At 33.3% G+C, this 24,335-nt stretch overlaps 2 protein-coding genes and 1 pseudogene across 2 annotated transcripts; 2 read left to right on the forward strand and 1 right to left on the reverse strand.

Annotated features, from left to right (window-relative positions):
- Positions 1-44: 44 nt before the first annotated feature.
- Positions 45-8,811, reverse strand: LOC120154753 (annotated as a pseudogene).
- A 7,094-nt stretch (positions 8,812-15,905) lies between these two features.
- On the forward strand, positions 15,906-24,190 carry LOC120154805 (light-inducible protein CPRF2-like). Its single transcript, XM_039166453.1, has 6 exons — positions 15,906-16,354; positions 22,793-22,892; positions 22,977-23,169; positions 23,254-23,329; positions 23,428-23,553; positions 23,643-24,190. Exons 1-4 carry the CDS (start codon positions 16,016-16,018, stop codon positions 23,267-23,269), a joined length of 648 nt encoding a protein of 215 aa, XP_039022384.1. The 5' UTR covers positions 15,906-16,015; the 3' UTR covers positions 23,270-23,329; positions 23,428-23,553; positions 23,643-24,190.
- LOC120154893 (light-inducible protein CPRF2-like) lies at positions 23,450-24,038 on the forward strand. The gene is made up of 3 exons (XM_039166525.1): positions 23,450-23,459; positions 23,501-23,553; positions 23,643-24,038. Exons 1-3 carry the CDS (start codon positions 23,450-23,452, stop codon positions 24,036-24,038), a joined length of 459 nt encoding a protein of 152 aa, XP_039022456.1.
- Positions 24,191-24,335: the final 145 nt, after the last annotated feature.

The raw sequence follows: 24,335 nt of genomic DNA on the forward strand, positions 1-24,335 counted from the left end.
AGAACTGGTAAATATCATAAAATTATGAATTAGGGAATATAATATTACGCAACAGGCAAACAAAACTCTATTCCATGCACAAAGCTCAGATCACTATCTAAATATGAACATAACTCTCTCTAAGGTACTATTCCACAGACATTTCATTTGGCCAATAATTTGTCATTAGTTTCTCCGTTATAAGCTTCAATGCTGGAGCACTCACCCCACATTTTGGATTGGCGAAGCAAGATTGGCCTTCTTCGGCTGCCCTGCAAAGCTGTGGATCTAATGGAACTTGATAACCATTGTTTTGTTATCAAAATAATTCCGACTTCTTAATAAATAGAAAGGAAAAGTAATATAGAGAAGCAGAGTCAATCCATAGAGACTGTGGTATTTCTGATTTAGTAAAACTCTTTATTGATTTAGAAGAAGATATAATTTCAGATAAAGTTAAAAAGATATAATAAAATAAATAATTATAATTTAAAAAGGGAAAATAATAAAATAATAAATAATAATAGTAATAAAGATAAAAGGGGTTTTAAATTATTTAAAGAGATAAAAGATAAAGATTAAAAATAAAAATAAATAAAAGAGATAAGGATAAAGAAAACTTATAGTAAAAGTAGCCTCACACTTCAGCTTTGCCTCAAATTCTTCGGATCATCAAAACAGATCTTTACTTCAAGATTCACGTCGGCTGCTAAAAGGAAATTCCTCGCGGCTGACTCGGATTATGTTGTTTCAACAATAACTGATTCCGATCTCAATTTCCTCTTAGCAAACAATTTTACTAAGTGTGTTCTCGGAAAGTCGAATATGCTTCAATAAGTCAATCCTTCTTCCAACGTTAACCATAACAATATCCATACCAACGTCAACTTTTGGTTTTGAAAATCGTTTTGATTTGAAAAATAAGCCCAGAAAACATAGAGAAAAATCTGAAGCGATTTAAGTTCTTTACAATTCTCACGTTTGGAATTGAGTCTTCGCTTTAGCCTTCGGCTTAAAAGGAAATTAGCTAAGCATGACCAAAGTCATGCTTAGCATATTTGAAAACAAAATTTAATGGAAAATAAAAGAAGTATGCAAAAAATAGAGAGAAAGCTAGAGAGAAAAACAAAGATTTAATTCTCAGATGAGAGAGATATGTCTCTAGGCTTACCCTATAGCCTTTAAATTCCTAAAAACAAACTAAAGATAATTCCTAAAATAACATCTTAAATCCTAAATAAAACACTTAAAACTATTCAAACTAAAATACCTAAAACAAAGATAAAATAAAATATTATTTAAAATAATATACTAAATCCTAATTGAAATTCTAACATATATTTAAACTAAAATATATAAAACAAAGATAAAATATAATGTTTAAAATATTATCCTGAAACTTGAGTTTAATCTAAATATGTATTCCAAAAACTTGCGGCTAATACATTCGTTCTTCTAGAAACGGTGACTGGACCTTGTAGAAGGTGCTGACGTCATCGTCTCATCGGATGTTTCATGCCTAAAGTAATTCCCACTAATCCAGCTTTGATTCCGAAAATAAAAAACCTGCAAAATTCTGTCCTTTTAGTGCAATTTCCAGAATCTGACGTCATGCACAGAAAATGAATCAAAACGAATAAATAAGCCACAAAAAATAATGATTAAGAAGTAATTTAAAAGCAAAATATTAACTAAATTAAGCACTTATCAAATTCCCCCTCACTTATTCAATGCTTGTCCTCAAGCATTCATCAATTAATACATCAAAATCACAAGTTGTCATCTTCAATTTCAATTTATTCTTTAAACTTCCAATTGTACTAAGTCCATGACAATTTCCGAATTTCAAGTTACAATCAAGCAAAGACACAACTAAGTAAATTTAAAGCGATCAAGATATCTCAAATTCAACTTCAATGAAACATGACTCAATACCTTACAAAGATTCACACATATCTGCTCAAAGTGTTTGGGGTAAATGAAATATGTCAAACTGAAACTAACCAAAATATTACTATAGACTTGGAATTTAATCAAGTCTCCACTATGAAAAATGAATACAATGCAATAACCAATGGATCTTTAAATAAGGTATAACGAGGCTTAGGTTAGGGTAGGGAAAATGCCAAAAAGAAATGTTTAAAATACCAAAAAAGAGATCAAAATAATTAAGAAAAATCCACGAATTAACATGAAGCACAATGAAAAACAAAACATGGAAAAAGATTAGATGAAAGACGATTGAAACGATCGATTTTTCCTTCCCTTTTTTCTTTTTTTTTTCAAATGAAAGGTTTGTTTGTTTTTTTCATCTGCTGTTCGAAACAGTGAACAACTTGCTTTTTTTTGAAACAATAATTTTTTTTTCATGGAACAAGAGTGATACAAGATCTCAAGTCTCGGTAAGGGTGTGAAAAGAGAGGAAAATAAAAAGAAAAACTTCGAGTTTAATTGAGGTGTAAAACAAAGAAAGAGAAATAGGCTCAAATGTGGTTCACTAGTGGATATGTAAATGTGTAGGCTTTTTGGGAAAAGTGGGTTTATCCTAGGTGCTCCTATCACATTAAAACATGACGTTCAACATGTAATCTCGATATGCATTGTGATTACAAGTTCTAGAACATCCTAATTAGTCCAACACACTCAAATCAAACAATGAGCAAGAAAGAAAATGTATGCTCGTTGGGCTCAAATCTCACAAGAAAAGTTTATATGCACTGAGTCAATTTCATCTCTATCAACAAAAACATGAAATATCAATACTTAACAAAACAATCTCCATCTATACCAATTACCAATCATGCAAATTAAATTCGATCAAAACATGGTCATAATCCAAAAGGAAACAAGAATATAAAGTGAAGTTCAAGAATAACAACAAAAAATCAAAACATATCAATATCAAAATATCTCAATTTCAAATAATCAAATGAGTCAAGGAAAAAATTTGACATGATTATCCTTCCCCCCTCACTTAATCCATTTTGTCCCAAAACGTATATCAAATTTAAAAAACAAAGAGAGGGAAAAATGAATACTCCTCAATTTAGTGGCGATCGCGGCCATGGCCACGTTGAGACGAACTGTTGTAGAGTAGAATGTTCGATCGAGAAGCCACCAGAAGATATATTAAAATTTTCTACAAAACAAAAAAATCAAGAAAAGAATAGATCATTCCAAGATTTTATTCTAAAGGAAGTAGACTCAAGAAAAGAACTCAATCAAGCTTTATCATCTTTTGTTTTTTTTTCACTGTTCGAACCAAAATTGTAATGTTGTTTTTTTTTCGAACCAAAACTGTACTGTTATTTTTTTTACATTGCACTGTTCTGTTCGAACTTTTCTGCATAGTTCGAACCAAATCTGTTTTTTTTGCACTGTATTGTTCGAATCTGCTTTCTAATTTTCTGCGATGTTAAACCCAAATCGTTTTTTGTATTGTTTTCTTCTAACTTTTCTGCACAGTTCGAACCAAGTCTTTTTTCTGCTCTGTTCGAACCAAATCAGTTTTTCTGCACTGTCCTAACAATGTATTTCGAAATTCTGCTTCCTTTTTTCGAAGGATTCTTCCTTTGTTTACTGCCACACGATCTATTCACGCCTTAGGGTTAGGTTTTCGCCATTTTTTCCGCTTTCGGTTTGAACAATTCTTGATTTTATCTTGCTTAAAATTCAAGTAGGAATAACAGAGTACCTGAAAAATAAAGAAAAATAAATAAATCAGAAAAATAAAATTGAAAATAAAAAATTGAACAAACGAAAAATAAAAATAATAATGGGTTGCCTCCCATAAATGCTATTTTTAACATCGTTAGCTTGACAATCTGATTCAAACTATAGGTTTCGAGATAAATACTTCCTCCACTTCATACACTTTTTCCAACTAAGAACTTCCTTATGAGAAATTCTACGATCGTATAATTTTTTTGTAGATTTTGGCTTTCTCATAGGCTTTTCTTCGGATCTTTTTTAGCTTTAAAAGTTTATCCAAAATAATAACCGGTGAAGTAACATTTTCTCCTAAAAAAGGCATTCTTTAAGTGTTTCGGCATTTGTTTCAATTCTATCTCAGGTGCCTGCAAAACAGAAGGTAAAATTTTAGTTTTAGAGGAAGATAAAAATAAATCAGAATTGATTTAAAACATGTTTTCAAACTCCCTTTTTCCTCTTTGGCAAAGCTCAAAATCCCTGGAAAGATTGGATTTTATATATTCATCAATTAAAGGATCTAAAATATCAACAAAATTAATTCTTTCAACTCGATCGGGTATTTCATTACTTTGTAACATCAAATTCAACGATCTTACCATCAAATTCCATTGTCAATATGCCACTTCTAACATCGATCTTTGTATGTGCGATGCTTAGGAAGGGTCGGCCTAAGAGTACCTCGGAATAAGTATCCGACCTATCATGTTCCATGTCAATGACATAGAAATCTGCAGGGAAAAAAATACATCGACCTTTACTAAGACATTTTCCATCACTCCCACTGGATAGATCACAGATCGATCAACCAACTGTATGGTTATTCCTGTTTCCTTCAAAGGCTTGTTGGTAATCATTTTATAAATAGAAAATGGCATAACATCGATTGAAGCTCCTAAGTCACACATTGCACGTTTAATTTTAAAATTACATATTTTACAAAGTATATCGAACATACCTTGATCATTCATCTTTAGTGGGAGTTTTCGTTGAAAAATTACGAAAACATGTTCTCCCAAATTTACTTTTTCTTTCCCCATTAATTTCCTCTTAGTAGTGCAAATTTCTTTTAAAAATCGAGTATACTTCGGTACTTGTCAAATTACTTCAAGAAGATATGTTGACTTAACTTTTGGAACACCTCTAAGATCTCCCTTTTTCAGCTCTTTTATGATGTTTCATCAACCTTGATGGGAAGGGTGGTAGCGTGATTTAATGAGAAGAAAGAGAAGGATGTGGGTCAGACGTACCTTGTATTTATGGAGGTGGCGTTTATATTGTTCTTCCTGATGTGTGGCTTTTTCTACTGGAACTTCGAGGTTAGATAACTGTTCCACTTCAAGTATGATGGCACTAACATTCTCTCTCGGGTTTAACTCCGTTTGAGAAGGTAGTCCTCTTTGTGATTCCAATTTCCCACAACTTGAGCTAGTCGGCTCACTTGGTTACTTGGTTATCCAACTCTTAAAGATGTGTCTCAATTCAGCTTTAGAATTTTTCCTGGGATGCAACTAGCTTTTCCTTGGACGAACCAGCTTTTCTGGGACGTAGTCAACTTTTCTTGTGAAATTGTAAATTTCCTATGATTTCTTCCAATGATGGCTTTTGCGTTTGTTGTTGGAGATGAGGTCTTGGTTGATAAGCTGGCTTTTGATTTACCGCATAGATGAAGTTTGGGTGGTCTCGCCATCATGGATTATAAGTATTGTTGTATGGGTTGTATTGTCTTTGTGGAGGACCTGGAAAGTTTCTTAGCATTGATTTATGCATTGCCTCCTTCTTGTATCATCGGGCAGTAGTCCGTCGGATGGTCTAGTTTCTTGCATATATCATATGCTCTAGTTGCTCCAGATTTTTCTGCAACAAGTGAATTAACTACTTCAGTTAATTTGTCTAACTTATTTTCAAGAGAAAATGTACTTATCTTGAACGCGTAGGTTGGGTTCACTTGAAAACTGTTGAGAGTTGGTGTCATGGTTGAAATTAATTCCTTTACTATTGGTCATGTTGACTAATGCTCCTCTACTGGCGGCATCTACCATTTTCATCTCCATTGGTAAAAGTCTTCATAAAAGTATGAATTAATGTTTGCTCACTTAATCTGTGTTGCGAACAACGTGCGCAAAGCTTTTTAAATCGCTCCCAATAGTCATAAATATTTTCTTTACTCTTTTGCTAAATGGAAAGAATGCTCCTTCGTAACTCGCTTGCTTTAGCTGCTAGAAATAACATGTCAAGAAAATTTGACTCATGTCAGCCCATGAATTAACTGAATTCGGAGGTAAATAAAATAACCAATATTTAGTCAAGTCGGCTAAAGAGAAATGGAAAGCTCTCAATTTAATTTGATAATTGGTAACTCCTTGTGGTTTCATGCTAGTGCAAACTATATGGAACTCTAACAAGTGTTTGTGAGGATCTTCAGTGGAAAAGCCGTGGAAAGTGAGAAGAAGGTGAATAAGTCATATATTTAATTGAAACGGAGTCCAACCACTAGGAAATTGATACATAATGGCATCTAAGTGACAGGAGCTGTGGCTAGCTCTCGGATCGTTTGTTCTTCTTCTGCCATCGGGGATTTGATCTTCGTTGTATGTGTTTGCTTCAGAGTTCGTTCCCGGGTTTGATTATGTTTCTGAACTTTGCTCTTGTTATTCTTGTCTTTTTCTTTTTTTCTCGAAGCGTTTGTGTATGGATTCCTCATGCTCATGCTTTGATCTTCGGGTCTAAATATGCTATTTCACCTTGGTTTCTCCTGGTCATAAATCAAAAACTAGAAAAATAAATCAGTAATTGTCGTTAGTCCCCGGCAACGACGCCAATTTGATAACCATCGTTTTGTTATCAAAATAATTACGGCTTCTTAATAAATAGAAATGAAAAGTAGTATAAAGAAGCAAGGTCGATCTATAGGGACTATGGTGTTTCTAATTTAGTAAAACTCTTTCTTGATTTAGAAAAATATCGAATTCCAGATAAAGTTGAAAAGATGTAATAAATAAAATAAATAATTATAATTTAATAAGAAAAATAATAAAATAATAAATAATAACAGTAATAAAGATAAAATTGGGGTTTTAAATTATTTAAAGAGATAAAAAGATAAAGATTAAAAATAAATAAAAGAGATAAGGATAAAGAAAACTTATAGTAAAAGTAGCCTCACACTTCAGCTTTGCCTCAAATTCATCGAATCATCGAAACATATCTTTACTTCAATATTCACGTCGGCTACCACAAGGACAATTCCTCGCTGCTGACTCGGATTATGTTGTTTCAACAATAACTGATTCCGATCTCAATTTTCTCTTAGTAAACAATTTTACTAAGTGTGTTCTCGGAAAGTCGAATGTGCTTCAATAAGTCAATCCTTCTTCCAACGTTAACCATAACAATATCCAGACCAACGTCAACTTTTGGTTTTGAAAATCGTTTTGATTTGAAAAATAATCCCAGAAAACAGAGAGAAAAATCTGAAGCGAGTTAAGTACCTTACAATTCTCACGTTTGGAATTGAGTCTTCGCTTTAGCCTTCGTTTTAAAGAAATTAGCTAAGCATGACCAAAGTCATACTTAGCATATTTGAAAGAGAAAATAACCTCAATGACCAAAAATGACTTATAATATACGATTTTAACCAACTTTTTTTGATTTGCCAAAATGACCAACTAAATCGTAATGCGATCGATAATTCGTAACGCGATCTCCGGTATCGCAAATCAATTTCCAGATTCGCAACGCGATTCTGACTATGCATTGCGATTTTTTAAATTCGCGTTGCGATTTTTCGACTATCGCAATGCGAATATGTAAATCGCAATACGATTATGACTGTCGCAACGCGATTATGACATCGCAATGCGATTTTCAAAGCGACATTATTATCGCAACGCGTATTTTTTTTTTCAAATTCCAAAACAATATAATATATCGGAACACTGAACCGTCCACAGTATATCCCGTAATCGTATCATACCTAAAACCCTAAATCATAACCGTCCCCATCTCCATCTCTCACTCTCTAAGGCGACATCCGTCCCCATCTCCAACGAAATCAGTCCCCATCTCCGGTGAAATTCGTCTATCTCCATCTCTCAGAGCCACCCTCACAATCATTCACGGTTAGAAATGGAAAATCAACCAATCAACCACGATGGTTAGTTTTTTAATTATTTTACAAAAATAAATCAAAACGAATAAATAAATCACAAAAAATAATGATTAAGTAGTAATTTAAAAGTAAAATATTAACTAAATTAAGCAATTATCATAACCTTTCCGAGGAACGGTACTCCCATCTCACTGCACATTTTTGCCGCACCATCGCCAGTGCTGTCGAAGACTTCACTGGCGGCGATGAGATCTAGTAGTTATGGTGCTTTCTCCCTCATATACTTGATAACCTTCTCTGTAACGTCTGTTTGTTCACTGGTGTCTGTCCTCCTCAGAAACCTGAATTCCGTCAACGACTGACACAAACCACTCGTTCTCAACAACGCTGAGAACTGGCACTCCGGCTTTTTTGCAGAAATAACTTCTATCCGTACATTGATCAACGAGACTTGCGGCGGGGTGGTCACTATGATCGCTCCGTCGATTCCAGTAGCTTGAAGGAAATGAACAATTGAGATGTGCTCATCAGAAGTCCCAGGTGGGGCATCAACAACCCCAATAACATCCTTGAGGAATTGCTTGATGAGTCCGTTTTTACGTGGTCCTCTCCAAATAACACCTTCATCGGGGTTGGGAAGCATGAATCCAATCGACATGACCCCGAGGTTAGATTCGACATAGACGGGAGACCACCAGAGGTTGCTTTGGTGAATGTCTTGACCCTATAGATCATGCATCTTCGGAATGCTCGGGCCACATATATCGATGTCCAGGAGACCCACCTGGAAATCTTTAGCAGCTACTGCAAATGAGAGCTGGGCAGAGAATGTGCTTTTGCCAACTCCTCATTTCCCCTGATAAAATCAGTAACTTATGCTTAACAGTAGCCATTCTTCCGCAACAGCAACCAAGTCTGCGGAACATAGAGCGCTAAACATAATCCAGAAAATAGATTCATAAGACAGATGAAAGTAATAAGCACAAGAATATTAGCTAATCATGAATTAAGAACCATAATGAATGATGTGGCTCAGAAAAGATATTAGCTAAACATTTCAAGAAATTTCATCCAAGGTTTCAAGGAGAAAACTTGGACAGAACAAGAAATTGTATTGCAAATAGAGAAGTTGGCTCAAAGCATGAATGTACCCCTGCACAACTGGCCCTTGCTTGGGTTCTTCATCAAGGGAACGATGTGTCACCGATTCCCGTGAATCACATTCCGTATTTTCAACATCCGTTCTGTTTCTCTGATATCAGACCCATATAGATCTTTCAACAAATCGCAGCAGAATCGAACTTGCCTTGTTTTTTTCAGATGTTGGCATTAGAGAAATGACTTATGACTCTGGTTCCATCATTCTTGTAGGAACAACCGAGATAAAAAAATCTCGATAGCACATCGATGCTCTAAGACTGAAGCTCGCAGAAGGCGATCTAAAACAGATTACCGACGTGATTCCTGTAACGGAGATAGCCGGTCGAGAACACGAGAGAAATACATTCACCTACTTTGGAATTTGCTAATACACCCACCGAGGAGAAGAAGATTGAAAGTTAAAAGTAACAATGGATGTAGACTTGCAGCACAATATTATGATGCATATGGTCCATGGACTCCCAGCTGATGATGCTGTTGAAGGACTACAAGTATTAAGAAAGGTTCACCGAAACCAGCATTTTGCCTTTAAATTTCTGTATTTAAATTTTAGCCCTTTTATTGTTGCATTTTGCATTTCAGTACTCCTGTTTATTTTTATTTATTCATGCACTTTAAGTTTTGATTTCTTAATTCTCGCTATTTATTTAGCCTTAAGCATGTCATTTTAAATTCTTGTTCTTCTTTTCATTACCCAATCCTATTTATTCTCCTTAACTTAATTTCCTTTTATATTTTCGTTAAATCTTAGTTCTCTTATTTATTGTACTACAACAGATGAATTATGGAGAGTAACTCAGACCAAAAAATTTATAGATTATTTAAAAATAATTATTATAAAATTATAGAAATAAAAAATTATAAATTTATTTTTATTTTCAATATCGTATTCAATTACTTTTACTAATGATATTTAAAATATAAAATAAATTGATACTTCAGGCTAAGTGGTTTAGGCGTGCGTCGACCAATCCTGATTGCCCTAATATCGAAACTCAATAGTTAAATAAATTAAAATTAAAAAATTGCTTCCAATCACATGGTGATATGTGTCACCACCTAATTCGAAATTAAATTTATTAAATTGAATTAAATTTATGACCAAATTGATAAAATATATAAATATTGACGATCAAATGTGTAATTACACCAATTTTATTAACTGACACATCAACACTTCCGTCAAATGTTAACGACAAGTGTTTTCTGATTGATTGCATTTAAATAGTTGAGTGACGTGATTGACAAGAATTCAGAAATGATGGTCAAAATGAAAAAATATTATAGTTGGATGGTCACTGGTATGTTTACTCAAAAAGTTTAAATTATTTTAGGTAAACTATATAAATGACCACGATGGGTCGCAAAAATGATCATCATTTTTAAATTTGCGTCGATATGACCACTAAACTATTTAAATGATTTCAATATAGCTACTCGTTATTAACATTTAACGGAAGTGTCTATCTGGCAGTAACAAAATTGATATAATTAGGACACGAATCCTTGTAAAGTTACGTATTCGCGGCGCTGCCACCCTACTTTGTTTCCATCTATTTTGGTCACTACTTTTATATGATTTGTTTCTTTGGATTTTCATTTAATCCAATTTGATATTGATTATGTTTTTAATTTGTCTAATGTCTTAATTTGAGTATTAACTTTAAAATATTTTATTTCAGTCATATATTAAACTTGTAGATTAAATCTCCTAGATTTTAGAATTAATCTATTTGATCACCAAGATTAACTATTTTACGAGACAAAATCTTCAAATTTTACGCCCCAAAAAAGCATTAAAGAAAATATATCAATGTTTCATTTTTGAAATTGAAACTTTCTTTTACTTTCTCGCTCCTTTTCTTTGTTAGTTTCCCAGTACCAACTTGTTTATTTTATTTTTTTTCATTTTTTAATGTTTAAAGTAAATGATTTTCTATTTGATGCATCAATGATCATATTGAAAATGTATACTAAATTGTTTAATAAATAATTCAAAAAATATGAAAAATAAAATTGCAAAAGCTTAAAGCTGCCTTTTCAAAACGAGCCATTTTGTTTATTTCTAACATAAGAAAAATATTTAAGATTCAAAATATAATCATTAATAAATAAATAAAAAATAAATAACATTAATTTAGAAATATTAAAATCTTAAATTAATTATTAATAATATATTAGATTTTCTTAATAATTTAAGTGATATCATATTCTCAATTGGCGTAGATTCATGTCCTCACTTGTCTATTTCTATCATTAATTATAATTTATAATATAAATTTTTTTTAATTGATTCTTAAATATTAGATTTATCCTATTGGTTAAGGCTTTGTTTGGTTACTAATTGATCATGGGTTCAAATGCAATTAAGTTATTTTAGTTTTTTTTTTTTTTTGCCTAAACTTGAACAAGTTGTATAACATGTGTATTATCTTGATAACAAGCGTGAGAATTGGATCAACGATTAATTCTAAAATCTACGGGGATTTAATCTACATATTTAATACATGACTAGAATAAAAGATTTTAAAGTTAATGCTCAAATTAAAGCATTAGACAAATTAAAAACAAAATCAATATCAAATTGGATTAAATGAAAATCAAAGGAAACAAATCATAAACAAGTATCGACCAAAATGGAAGAAAACAAAACAGGGTGCTAGCGCCGCAAATACGTAACTTTACAAGGACTCACACCCTAATTATACTAATTTTGTTAATTGCCACGTAGACACTTCCATTAAGTGTTAACCGCATGTGGCTATATTGAAACCATTTAAATAGTTTAGTGGTCATATTGACGCAAGTTTGAAAATGATGGCCATTTCGCGATCCATCTCATAGTTATATGGTTATTTATGTAGTTTCTCTCTTTCGATGGAGTTTTCAAATAAAACAAGGCCGAGATCGATTGAAATAAAAAATAAAACTACTTTTAAACAAAAAATTCTTCTTTATTGATCTTAATTTTCAAATTACAACTCTTTGGGTATTTTCATCTTTTTTTATTACAAAATAAGAGTGTCTGTTTATAGGCTCGCAAAAAATCTTACACTAGTATCTTGTCATTAATGCTAGATGAAGAAAAATTAATTAATAAAAGAATTCTAAATTATACTAAATAAATAATGGAAAATATAAAGTTGAATTTATTATAAATAATTAAAATTAGTAATAAATTCAAATTCTTGTATTTGACCCGTATTTAATTTTCTGCATACGTTATCCTTGTTAAAATAAGCATATCTTGAGTTCATGATGTCTGATTGAGGCGTTTTAAAATAAGTTAGAAAGCTAACTGAATTTTGGCTCTATCTCAAGAAAACATCATGCCATGTAAACGTTTGGATTGCACTTAAAAATTTGTTGCAAGTCGGTTTATGTCCCTTACTTCAAAAATTTCAATGAACTTAATGAACAACGAGACAAGCAACAAGCTTAATGAGCAATGACCATAACATGCAATGACTCGAGTAAAATTTTAAGGAGCTTAACGTACAATGAGTGTGGTCAAAACAATAAAAGTTTTTAATGAGCATGAATCAAGCACTGTACAACTCACGATCGACACACTCAACAAGCACCCTTAGAATTAAAGTTAAATTTTAAAAGCCCAAATTTCTGTTTTTAAAGCAAAGGACCGATCGACCATAGTCCAAGGATATCTAATAGTGACCTCAACACCCTAAACATGTCAAACCATCTTTATGTGGTAGGGGTAATATTGCTTAACAGACAAATAACTATTTTATTACAAGTTACACTATTTTTCACTTAACTTTACTCTCTATCTTATTTTGCTCATCATACTTTCAATTTTTTTCTAATTTGCTCACAGAAATTTACATATTGAACCATTTTGCTCACTCTACCATTAATTCTCTAACGGCGTGATGATGTGTTATTTTTTTTTTATTTAATATAAAATATTTAAAAATATAAAGGGTAAATTACATCGTTCCTCACTGAACTTTACTCTCTCTTATTTTGTTTACCTAACTATAAAATAAAAACAGAATGTGGTCGGATGCCACCGTCGACCGCCGTAAATGGTGACTGTTTGGTTTCAAATTTCATGGGTCGCTTCGTCTCAACAACTTGAGTCTGAATCCGACCTCCATTTTGTCGGAACTTGCTCCAAAGTCCATGAATCGAAGATTGAAAGTGAGGAAGCCAAAACGTGTCAGTCGATATTCACGGATTTTGAGATATTTTTTCGATGAAACAACGACCAGATTCGGACTCAGGGGGTCGAGACAAATTGACCCATGAATTTTGTGACCGAACGACCACCATCAACGGCAGTCGACGGTAGCCGACGATGGCATTCAGCCACATTCTGTTTTTATTTTATAGTTGGGTGAACAAAATAGAAGAGGTTCACTGAGGAACGATGTAATTGACGATTAAATAATAATAATAAAATGACACTTCATCACACCAATAGAGAGTTAACGACAAAGTGAGCAAAACAATTCAATCTGTAATGTTCATTAAACAAAATAGAAAAATTGAAATTACGGTAAGCAAAATAGGAGAGAAATAGTAAAATTCTGTGAGGAATGGTATAATTTACCCTTACTAATTGAGAATGTTAATGATTGTTATGTAACTTTTTAAACTTTAACAATGAAAATAATAGTGTTCGAACTCTAGTTTACTTTTTAAACTTTTTAATCTGTCTTTTGTTTCCTTTTTCCCGTGATTTTGTTCAATTGCATTATTGGCTTTGGACCCCATGTTTTTAATCGCATTGTCCTTCAACAATCAGTCAAAATACTGCACATTTCCCTGCTCTCATCCTAGGTTCTGTTTTTGTTTGTTGTTTTTACTTGAAATTTGATGTCTTCTACGGACCCATTTAAATTTTTCTTCATAAAGATGCTGTCTTGCTTAGTGGGCTGACTATTTTTATCATTAGAATACTAATCTTAATTATAAACTATGATTTTCTCAGTTTAATTGATGGATTTTGATCTGATAAGCTGGAGCAAGTTGCAGTCTTTGCATGCTTACAGTATTCACAGATTGTTTATGGTTAATTAATTCTATAAAATAAAGAATTCCAAAAAAATTATTCGCCCACTTGCTCTGTGTGCCTTGGTGTTGTTTTGCTGATGTATAATTGCACTTGAAAGTGTTACAAGGTTAATATTTTTATTGGGTGTTTAAAGTTATGCTCAGAGAGGAAGAAATAAACAAAACTCAGATAAGATGACCCATAATCTCTTTTGAGAAATTTCTGTGAAGAAATTAAAATTGATCACCCAGTGTTCCTTCAGTTGTTTTCTTATGCTACTTAGGAATGGCAGAACGACCCGAACCCGACGGAAAAACCCGAAATCCGGCTAAGTTTGGGTTGGGTCAGGTTTGAATAAAATCGGGTCGGGTATAGGGATAAAAATCGGGAATTTTTTTGGGTTCGGGGTAAGGTATCCCGCCTGCCCTGATTATATATATATAATATTATATATTTTTATATTAATTATATATATAATATTTTATATATTTTATATTAATTATAAACCCTAAACATTTAAACCCTAAACCCTATCTTTTATAATTATTAAAGTGAAATTTGGTTGATTTATTAATAAATTTCTTAATGTAGGGAGCTATCAAAGAAAGTGACAAAAGTGGTACGACGATTTTGGATGACTTAATTTAACTTAATATTACGTATGCATCTTCGTTGTATGATTTGAATATCAGAATAAGTTTGTATTTAATTATGTATGTGTTTTATCTTGGAGTTTAGACAATTATCTAGAATTTGGTTTGAATTTGTGATTGTAGTTTGAATTGTAAATCATGTAGACTGATTTTTCAGTTTTTTGTGGTCGTTTTTATATTTTTTATGAAAATTACGATTGCTCGGTTTTTCTCGAAATCGGGTCGGGTTTGGGTTCTCGGGATCGGGTCGGGTTCAGGGACGGGGCAAAAAAATCCCCGACAGGGCGCCCCAATAAAAAATCCGACGGGGAACGGGGCAGAGACGGGATTCATTTGGGGACGAAGACGGGGGAGCAAAACCCGCCCCATTGCCATTCCATTTCTATTTTATGGTGTTGTATGTTATTACATTGATCTTATGTTGCTAGGACTCTGGTGTGAGTGATGGAAATGGGTATGCACCCGGAAAATTTTCAAAGTTTGTCCATGTTTTTATGGGGTCCTTGGATGGTTGTATCACTGTAAACATGCATGAACTTGTGTCGGACATGGATTCTTAAAGCAAAATGAAGTGTCGAAGAGGCATAGACATTGATAACGATGTTAAACTAGACAGAGATGGCATGTTGTTACATGAACTAGTTGAACCAGGAAATAGGAAGCACTTTTATGTTGATGTTGTTAAGTTACTCGACTCATGTTGTTAAGTAAATTAAAAAGCTAGTTATTATTGTTCTCAAATATACAAAATAAAAAATCAAATTCGTCCATTAGTCCTTAAACTATTTGTAAATTATAAATTTAGTTCTTATATTTTTTTAAATTTGAAATTTCAATCTTAATTCAAACATTCATTATTAAATTTGTTAAGACACATCTTATTATTAATTCATGTATTATACGAAGTTATTGATTTATTTTATTTTATTATTTTAAGTTTATATAATTTAATTGTTTTACTTTCTTACAATTTTTAAAATTAATTATATTAAACTTTTCAAATTGTTACAAATGACCATTACAATTTATCAAACTATTACAAAATAGTCATTAAATGAGTTAAACTATTAAAATGGTCCTTAGACTTATTAAAAGGTATTCCTATTTTATAACGTATAAGGATCATTTTGTAATTTTTTGAGAAGTTTAATATCTATTTTATGACACTAGAATATTTTATGACTTAAAGGATTATTTAATATAATTTAGTAACCTATAATGTAATTTACTCTAAATATTGAACAGAGCACATTTTCAATATATTAATTTAAAGAATAAAAAAAATTTGGCAAAAATTCTGAATCCCAATCTATTTGACACGCATCTGAATCAGCAGATGCATAAAACGACGAAAAACAGCCCCGAACGATCCAACCAATCACAATGGATAGAGTTTTCTCTGTTGAAGACATGTCGGACCATTTTTGGTCTTCATCCGCCGCCGCCGACGGTGGCGACGCCGAAAAAGACAACAAACCCGGTTCTAAAATGAACTTCAGTGCTTCGGAGTGGGCTTTTCAGGAGTTCCTTAAAAAAGAAGTTGATGAAAAAGGTGAGGATCATAACGAGGAGGATAAAGTTAAGGAGGAGCTGATGAAGAAGAAGAATGGGTGTTTTGAGAAAAACAACAACAACAACAATGTTCCTGCAGATTTAGATGATTATCAGGCTTGTCTTAAGAAGAAGCTTAACTTGGCTTGCGCTGCTGTTGCCATGTCAATGGTAAGTCTTTTCCATTATTCTTTTTTGCCCTTTTTCTGGGTGTTTGGATGGTGAGAAAAAGTGGAGTGTCTAATGAAGGAAAATTTAGATCTCTAATGTTCATTTTCTTTCGAAAAATATGTTTTTTTGGGGTTATGTTTGGTTTCCGAGAAAACTTAAAAGGGAAACTTGATTTTTTTTTTTTTTGCATTTTGGGTCATTGAAAAGTTTGATTTTCCAATTTTATCAGCCGAATAAATCTACAAATGTTCTCAAACTGAAACATTTTCTTTTGTTAAGTTTTTGAGAAAGATGTTAGAAATCAAACTAGATTTCTAAAATGTCGACAAAATTAATAGGTGACATTAAAAAAAAGGGAAATAAAATATAAAAGTTAGTCAAACATGGAAATAAACACTTGATAATGGAAAAAACGTTGCAAGCAATCATGGATGGAAAACTTAATGAATTACTTATAAATTAAATTAATAATATTATAATATGAGTGAGCAGTAGACATTGAATTTACACGATAAACATAAAAAGAAAAAGCAAACTACGACAATTAAATTCAAGGCGACAAGAAGATTATAGAAGCATATGAGACGATTTATTATACTTTTATATATATATATATATATATATATATTTATATGTGTGTGTATCTTAAGTTTAGTTATACATACAATTATAAAAAAAACTTGTTGGAGGCGTAGATGGACGCTCATTAATTTTTTACTTGAATTATTATTAATAAGAAGCAAAATGCGTTACAACGACGAACCTCAATAATACAATACTAACTGCGGCCAGTTTACAAACTTTTTATAGTTTTGTTAAGCTCTTTCTCAAATCTCTCTAATTTTTTCTTTCACTTTTATTTTTTCCTTACATTGCTTGTATAACTAAGCTTAGGATATATATATATATATATATAGGTATAATAAACTGTCTCATATGCTTCTACAATCTTCTTACCGCCTTGAATTTGCTTGTCGTGATTTGCTTTTTCTTTTCATGTTTGTCGTGTAAATTCCTTGTCTGCTGCCCACTCATATTATAATATTATTAGCTTAATTTCTAAGTAATTCATGAAGTTTCCCATCCATGGTTACTTGCCACGTTTTTCCACATTGCCAAGTGTTTACTTCCATGTCTGACTAACTTTCATATTTTATTTCCTTTTTCTTTTGTGAATGCCACCTATCAATCTTGCCAACATTTTAGAAATCTAGTTTGATTTCTAATACTCCCCTCAAACTTGATTTTTCATTCCGAGTTTTTTTTGAATCCGTTGAATATATCTGCTCTCAATAGCTTTGTGAAAATGTCTGCTAGTTGATTTTCAGTTCTGCAGTAAATTAGCTCCACAATTTTATTCTTCACATGCTCTCGTATAAAGTGATACTTTGTATCGATATACTTGCTTCGGCTATGAGAGACTAGATTCTTGGCATGAGAAATTGTAGACTTGTTGTCGACATAAATTGTAGTTGGTTCTCCTTGTGCCAAATTTAGCTCGTTCAAAATATTCTTTAACAATATTGCTTAGCAAGTGCACGTTGCTGCGGCTATGTATTCTGCTTCACATATTGAAAGAGCTATCGTTTGTTGATTCTTTGATGACCATGAAAATGCTGCAGAGCCGATATGAAATAGATATCCAGATGTGTTTTTTCGATCGTCTAATCACGTATAAGCTTTGTTGTCGTACACTTGCTTCTTTCATGTAATTACCAACGTTGCCTTCATTTCAATTCTCCAAGTGTGGCTGCCGACACTAATATACTTAATAATTAAGCATGTATTTTACTCCTGAGGATATGCCACATTTTCATACATATGTTAATAAAAATGCTTGTCACCATTAATTCCTCTAAGTGGGTCATTTTCATGCACTTCTAGCAACCTTTTTTTAACTTTTCAACTTTTAGAAATCAAGTTTGATTTCTAACACTCTCCCTCAAACTTGATTTTCGATTCCAAGTTTTTCTCCACTTGTCTTCTCTAATCGATTCTTCATTTGTTATTTGAAGAATTCTATAAAGAGCATGGCATCATCCATCAGCTGACAGTTAGATACACGCCATAACAAAATGGAGTAGCAGAAAGAAAGAACTGCACAATTCTTGACATTGCAAGAAGCATGATAAAAGGTAAGCAACTACCAAGATATTTCTGGGCTGAAGCAGTTTGATGTGCAGTTTACTTATTGAACCGATGTCCAACAAAAAGTGTGAAGTATATGACGCCAAACGAAGCATAGAGTGGTCAGAAACCAGGAGTTGGACACCTTAAGATTTTTGGGTGCATCGCATACCTGAACAGATTAGAAAGAAGCTTGATGACAGAGGAGAAAAATATATTTTCATTGGCTATGATGAAAGAAACAAAGCTTACAGGTTATATAATCCTCTTATCAAGAAGATAATAATTTCAAGAGATGTCGAGTTCGATGAAGCAGAATATTGGAGATGGAGCAAAGGGGAAAAGAAAGTTAAAGGACTATTTTTTAATGAAGATAAAGATAAAGATGGCGATCTTATCAATCAAGATGAACAAACTAATGATCAAACTACTTAACAAAATGTACCATTGTCGTCAAGCAGCAGCAGCAGCGATTCTAACAATATAATAGAAAATTATGAAGCACCTCCCATAGAAGTTCGAAGATCCACAAGAGAGAGAAGAATACCAGAAAGGTACAACGATTATGAATTAAATAATGTTTCACTATTTAGTCTCTTTGCAAAGAGTGATCTCATAACAAATGAAGAATCAATTGGAGAAGATAAGTGGAGAAAAACTTGAAATGGAAAATCAAGTTTGAGGGGAGGAATCAAACTTGATTTCTAAAAGTTGAAAAGTCAAGAAAAGGTGGCTAGAAGTGCATGAATATGACCCACTTGGAGGAATTAATGGCAACAAGCATGCTTATTAATATATGCATGAAAATGTGGCATATCCTCTGTAGTAAAGTGCATGCTTAATTATTAAGTATATTAGTGTCGGCAACCACACTTGGAGAATTGAAATGAAGGCAACGTTGGTAATTACATGAAGGAAGCAAGTGAATGACAACAAAACTTATACGTGGCACTTACTTATGATTTGCTTAATTACTAAGGAAATTTTAAGGCGGCAAATATGACGGTTAAACAAGGTTATATATATGTGCTTAGCCTTTAGTTTGTATATGTAATACAAGTGAGATGGAATATGAGTGAAAGCTTAGAAAAGCTAGAGAGAATTGAGTAAAGCTTAGCAAAGCTTAGAATAACGAGGTTGTGTTTGTAAACGAGCCGCAGTTAGTGTTATACTATTGTAGTATTGTAATATTGGGGTAACGTTGTTGTAACGTATTTTGCCTCGTATCAATAATATTTCGGGTTATATAAATTATCAAAAGCCCACCTACGCTTCTAACAAGTGGTAATTTCAAGAAATGTCGAGTTCGATTAAGCAGAATATTGGAGATGGAGCAAAGAAGAAAAGAAAGTTGAAGGACTATTTTTTAATGAAGATAAATATAAAGATGATGATCTTATCAATCAAGATGAACAAGCTGATGATCAAAGTCCTTAACAAAATATACCATCGTCGTCAAGCAGCAGCAGCGATGTTAGCAACATAATAGAAAATTCTGAAGCACCTCCCACAGAAGTTTGAAGATCCACTAGAGAGAGAAGAATACCAGAAAGGTATAACGATTATGAATTAAATAATGTTTCACTTTTCTGCTTACTTGTGAATAGTGATCCAATAACATACGAAGAAGCGGTTGAAGATGAAAAATGAAAGAGTGCAATGGATGAAGAGATTGCATCAATAGAAAGAAATGATAAATGGGAACTAACAAGACAACCAGAAGGTCATAACCCAATTGGAGTAAAATGGGTTTACAAGACTAAGACCAATAAAGAAGGAAAGGTCGAGAAACACAAAGCGAGACTAGTTGTCAAAGGCTATAAGCAAAGACAAGGAATAGACTATGATAAAGTATTTGCTCCAGTAGCAAAGATCGAGACCGTCAGACTTCTCACATCAGTTGCAGCACAAAAAGGATGAAAAATTTATCAAATGGATGTGAAGTCAACATTTCTAAATGGCTACCTAGAAGAAGTTTATATTGAGCAACCACCTGGATACATTAAAAAGGGACATGAGGATAAAGTTTACCAATTTTAAAAAAACTTTATATGGTCTGAAGCAAGCCCCGAGAGCATGGAACACGAGAATTGATGAATATTTTCAGAGAAATGGGTTCATGAAGAGTCCATACGAGCATGGCTTATACACACAAAAAAATGAAGACGATGATATCATGATCGTGTGCTTATATGTGGACGACATGATTTTCACAGGAAATAATCCATGTATGTTCAATGATTTTAAGAAAGCTATGACTAAAGAATTTGAAATGACAAATATTGAAGAAATGTCATACTTCCTTGGAGTTGAAGTGAAGCAAATGCAAGAAGGAATATTTATATCAAAAAAGAAGTATGCATAAATTTTTTTAAGAAAATTTAGAATGGAAGATTGCAAGCTGGTAGCCACACCAGCAGAACCATACATCAAATTAAGTGTGAATTTAACAAAAGAGCAAGTGAATCCGACGTTGTTTAAAAGCATAGTTGGAAGTCTAAAGTATCTGACTATCACATGACCAGACATAACATACGTTGTGGGATTGGTAAGCAGATTCATGGAGAATCTGAAATTAGATCATTGGATTGCAGCAAAAAGAATCCTGAGATATGTCAAAGGTACAACAGATCATGGTTTGTTCTACACGCATTTAGAAAATTCGAAGTTGGTTGATTATTCTGATAGTAAATTATGGGGGAGACTTAGATGATCGAAAAAGCACATCTGGATATCTATTTCATATCGGCTCTGCAGCATTTTCATGGTTATCAAAGAAGCAACAAACGGTAGCTCTTTCAATATGTGAAGCAGAATACATAGCCGCAGTAGCGTGCACTTGCCAAGCAATGTGGTTAAAAAATATTTTGAACGAGCTAAATTTGGCAAAACGAGAACCAACTACAATTTATGTCGACAAGAAGTCTATAATTTCCCTTGCCAAGAATCAAGTCTCCCATTGCCAAAGCAAGCAAATCGATACAAAGTATCACTTTATACGAGAGCAGATATCTTCAACCGACTCAAAGAAAAGCTCGGAATGAAAAATCAAGTTTGAGGGGGAGTGTTAGAAATCAAACTAGATTTCTAAAATGTCGGCAAGATTGATAGGTGACATTCACAAAGAAAATGGGAAATAAAATATGAAAGTTAAACATGGAGGCAAACACTTGGCAATGTGGAAAAATGTGACAAGCAACCATGGATGGGAAACTTCATGAATTACTTAGAAATTAAGCTAATAATATTATAATATGAGTGGGCAGCAAACAAGGAATTTACACGGCAAACATGAAAAGGAAAAGCAAACCTAAACAAGCAAATTCAAGGAAACAAGAAGATTGTAAAAGCATATGAGACGGTTTATTATACCTATATATATGTGTGTATCCTAAGCTTAGTTATACATGCAATGTAAGGAAAAAAAATACGAGTGAAAGAAAAAATTAGAGAGATTTGAGAGAGAGCTTAGCAAAGCTTTAAGAAGTTTGTAAACTAGCCGCAACTAGTATTGTAATATTGGGGTAAGGTCGTTGTAACGTATTTTGCTTCGTATCAATAATAGTTCGAGTAATAAATTATTGAGTGTTCATCTACGCTTCCAACAAGAGTCAAGGTTTTGTTTTAAATTTTATTCATTATTAATTAGTTCAGTTAAACTGGTTATTTGTATTGTTTATGGCCCCTTAGTATCAGTAAATCATTGAAAAAATTTATTTTAGTATTAATAGAAGTTTTTTTCCTTCATTTTTTTTTATATTTATGCTGCGATTGGTTACTGGATTTGCTTTCCATCTTGAATTTGGAAATTGCCATTGCCAAATTGAAACAAATTTTCCAATTTGGTTGAACTAATATTATTTTTGGTATAGTCATTTGTATTGCATTTATTGATAGATTAATTCAAATCAAATATTATAAAATACACCTTGTACGACAGAGAAAAGCTGGACATTAATCAAGTATGGGCTGTGCCTGTGCATGGCTTGCATTATTCCTCATGAGTACCATTAACTAACTGGAAACTGTTAACATTTTCAAGAACTTCTGTTGATTTCTTGTGTCTGATAAGTTTTTATTTGATGAGCCGAAAGCCGATGCATGCGCGTCTGGGTCATTCGTTTCATTTTGGTTCTAGATGTCACTGTTTTCTCCAACTTGGAATCAACCATGCTCATGGTTCTGGTTTTTTAATCTTCTGTGCATATGTCCGGTGCATCTTTCATGTTGCTTTGTCCCCAGTTTGAAGTTATGTGAATCGTTTTCGCTCGTAAATCGTTCGACTGACTATGTTTCGTACATTTCAAACAGGCATCTATTGTAACACCACAAGACGCTGTTGCTGGTAGAGCCGACAGTGGATCACAGGCATCTAATACTGCACAATTGGGATCCAAAACTGTTTCCAAAGGTTTAGAATCATAGTGGCTTGTGAATTCGAGTTTTCGAAGTAATGCATTTTATGTAGTATACTGCTGTTTTACTGAATATATAGGAGCCGGTGACAAGGATGATGGTTCAGTGGTTGGAATTTCTTCTTTTCAGAATGGACAGAAGAAACTTGGAGCTCAGGTGAGGCCGAGTACAAGTACCGGATCGTTGATAGAACAGTCGGAAGATGATGAAGTTGAAGGAGAAAATGGGACAATGGAGAACATGGATCCTGCGGATGCAAAACGCGTAAGAAGGTAACGATCGGTTTTTCTTCTAATTTGCTGATATTCAGTGGTTGTGTTCTATTCCCACCGATTATCCTTTTGGTGGTGGTTCAGGATGCTTTCGAATTGAGAGTCGGCTAGGCGGTCTAGACAAAGAAAGCAGGCTCATTTGACAGAACTTGAGACACAGGTCTATTGCTTTACCCTACCTCTTGTGTTTTGTTTTTCCTCTGTGTCTCGTTTCCATTTTTTCGAGTTACGAATATCCGAATCCATTATTGATTGCAGGTTGCTCAACTAAAAGTTGAAAATGCAAACTTGTTGAAGCGTTTGACTGACATTAGCCAAAAGCAAAATGAAGCAGCTGTTGACAACAGAGTTTTGAAAGCTGATTTAGAAACATTGAGAGCCAAGGTAAGTTACTCATTGATGTATATGCCTTGGAGTCCAAGTTTCTTTTAGGTTGCGGACTTAATATGCCCGTTGGTGAATTCCTTGTATAGGTAAAACTGGCTGAAGAGGCTGTCAGAAGAACTACTGGTTTGAACCATCTGTTCCATGCCTCACCTGAGATATTGACAATGTGCGTCTCGTCGTTTGATGGAAGTCCGTCTGATACATCAGTTGTCGCTGATCCAGTGCAAGGCGGTCCAAAGCATACCTTTTATCGGGCTGCTGCAGACTATCGTATATCCACTCATGACCCGAGAATAAACAATGCATGCACAGATATTTCTTCAGTTGAAAACATACAAACAGATTCCGGAGGATCAGCGGTAACAGGAAACAAAATTGGACAGACAGCTTCTTTGCAGCGAGTGGCTAGCTTGGAACATCTGCAAAAGCGGATCCGTGGAGGCGTAAGCCCTCGTGGATCCCAGTCGAACGGGAAGCAATAGGAGCAAGGCACATGAGCAGAGTCCAAAGAGAGTTACTAAAGAATGTCTTGGAATTCGGCTAAACTGTGCTATAATTTCTGGTTTAACTACTGGAAACAATGTTATTCTTTTGTTTAATTATGCAGTAATGGCAACTGCTTGATTAAACCTTTTTTACTAATGTGCTTTCTGGTTTATCCTTTTAATTCCTTGTGATCTACTGGGAGGCCTTTTCTGCATCTTCAAAAACTTGTATGCCATAATCCTGATGTTTATTACCCGAGAGAGAGACATGAAAAAGAAAGAAGAAGAATGTGA

The sequence above is a fragment of the Hibiscus syriacus genome, unplaced genomic scaffold (genome assembly GCF_006381635.1).
Source record: "Hibiscus syriacus cultivar Baekdansim isolate YM2019G1 unplaced genomic scaffold, ASM638163v2 tig00111151_pilon, whole genome shotgun sequence".
Classification (NCBI taxonomy): Eukaryota; Viridiplantae; Streptophyta; class Magnoliopsida; order Malvales; family Malvaceae; genus Hibiscus; species Hibiscus syriacus.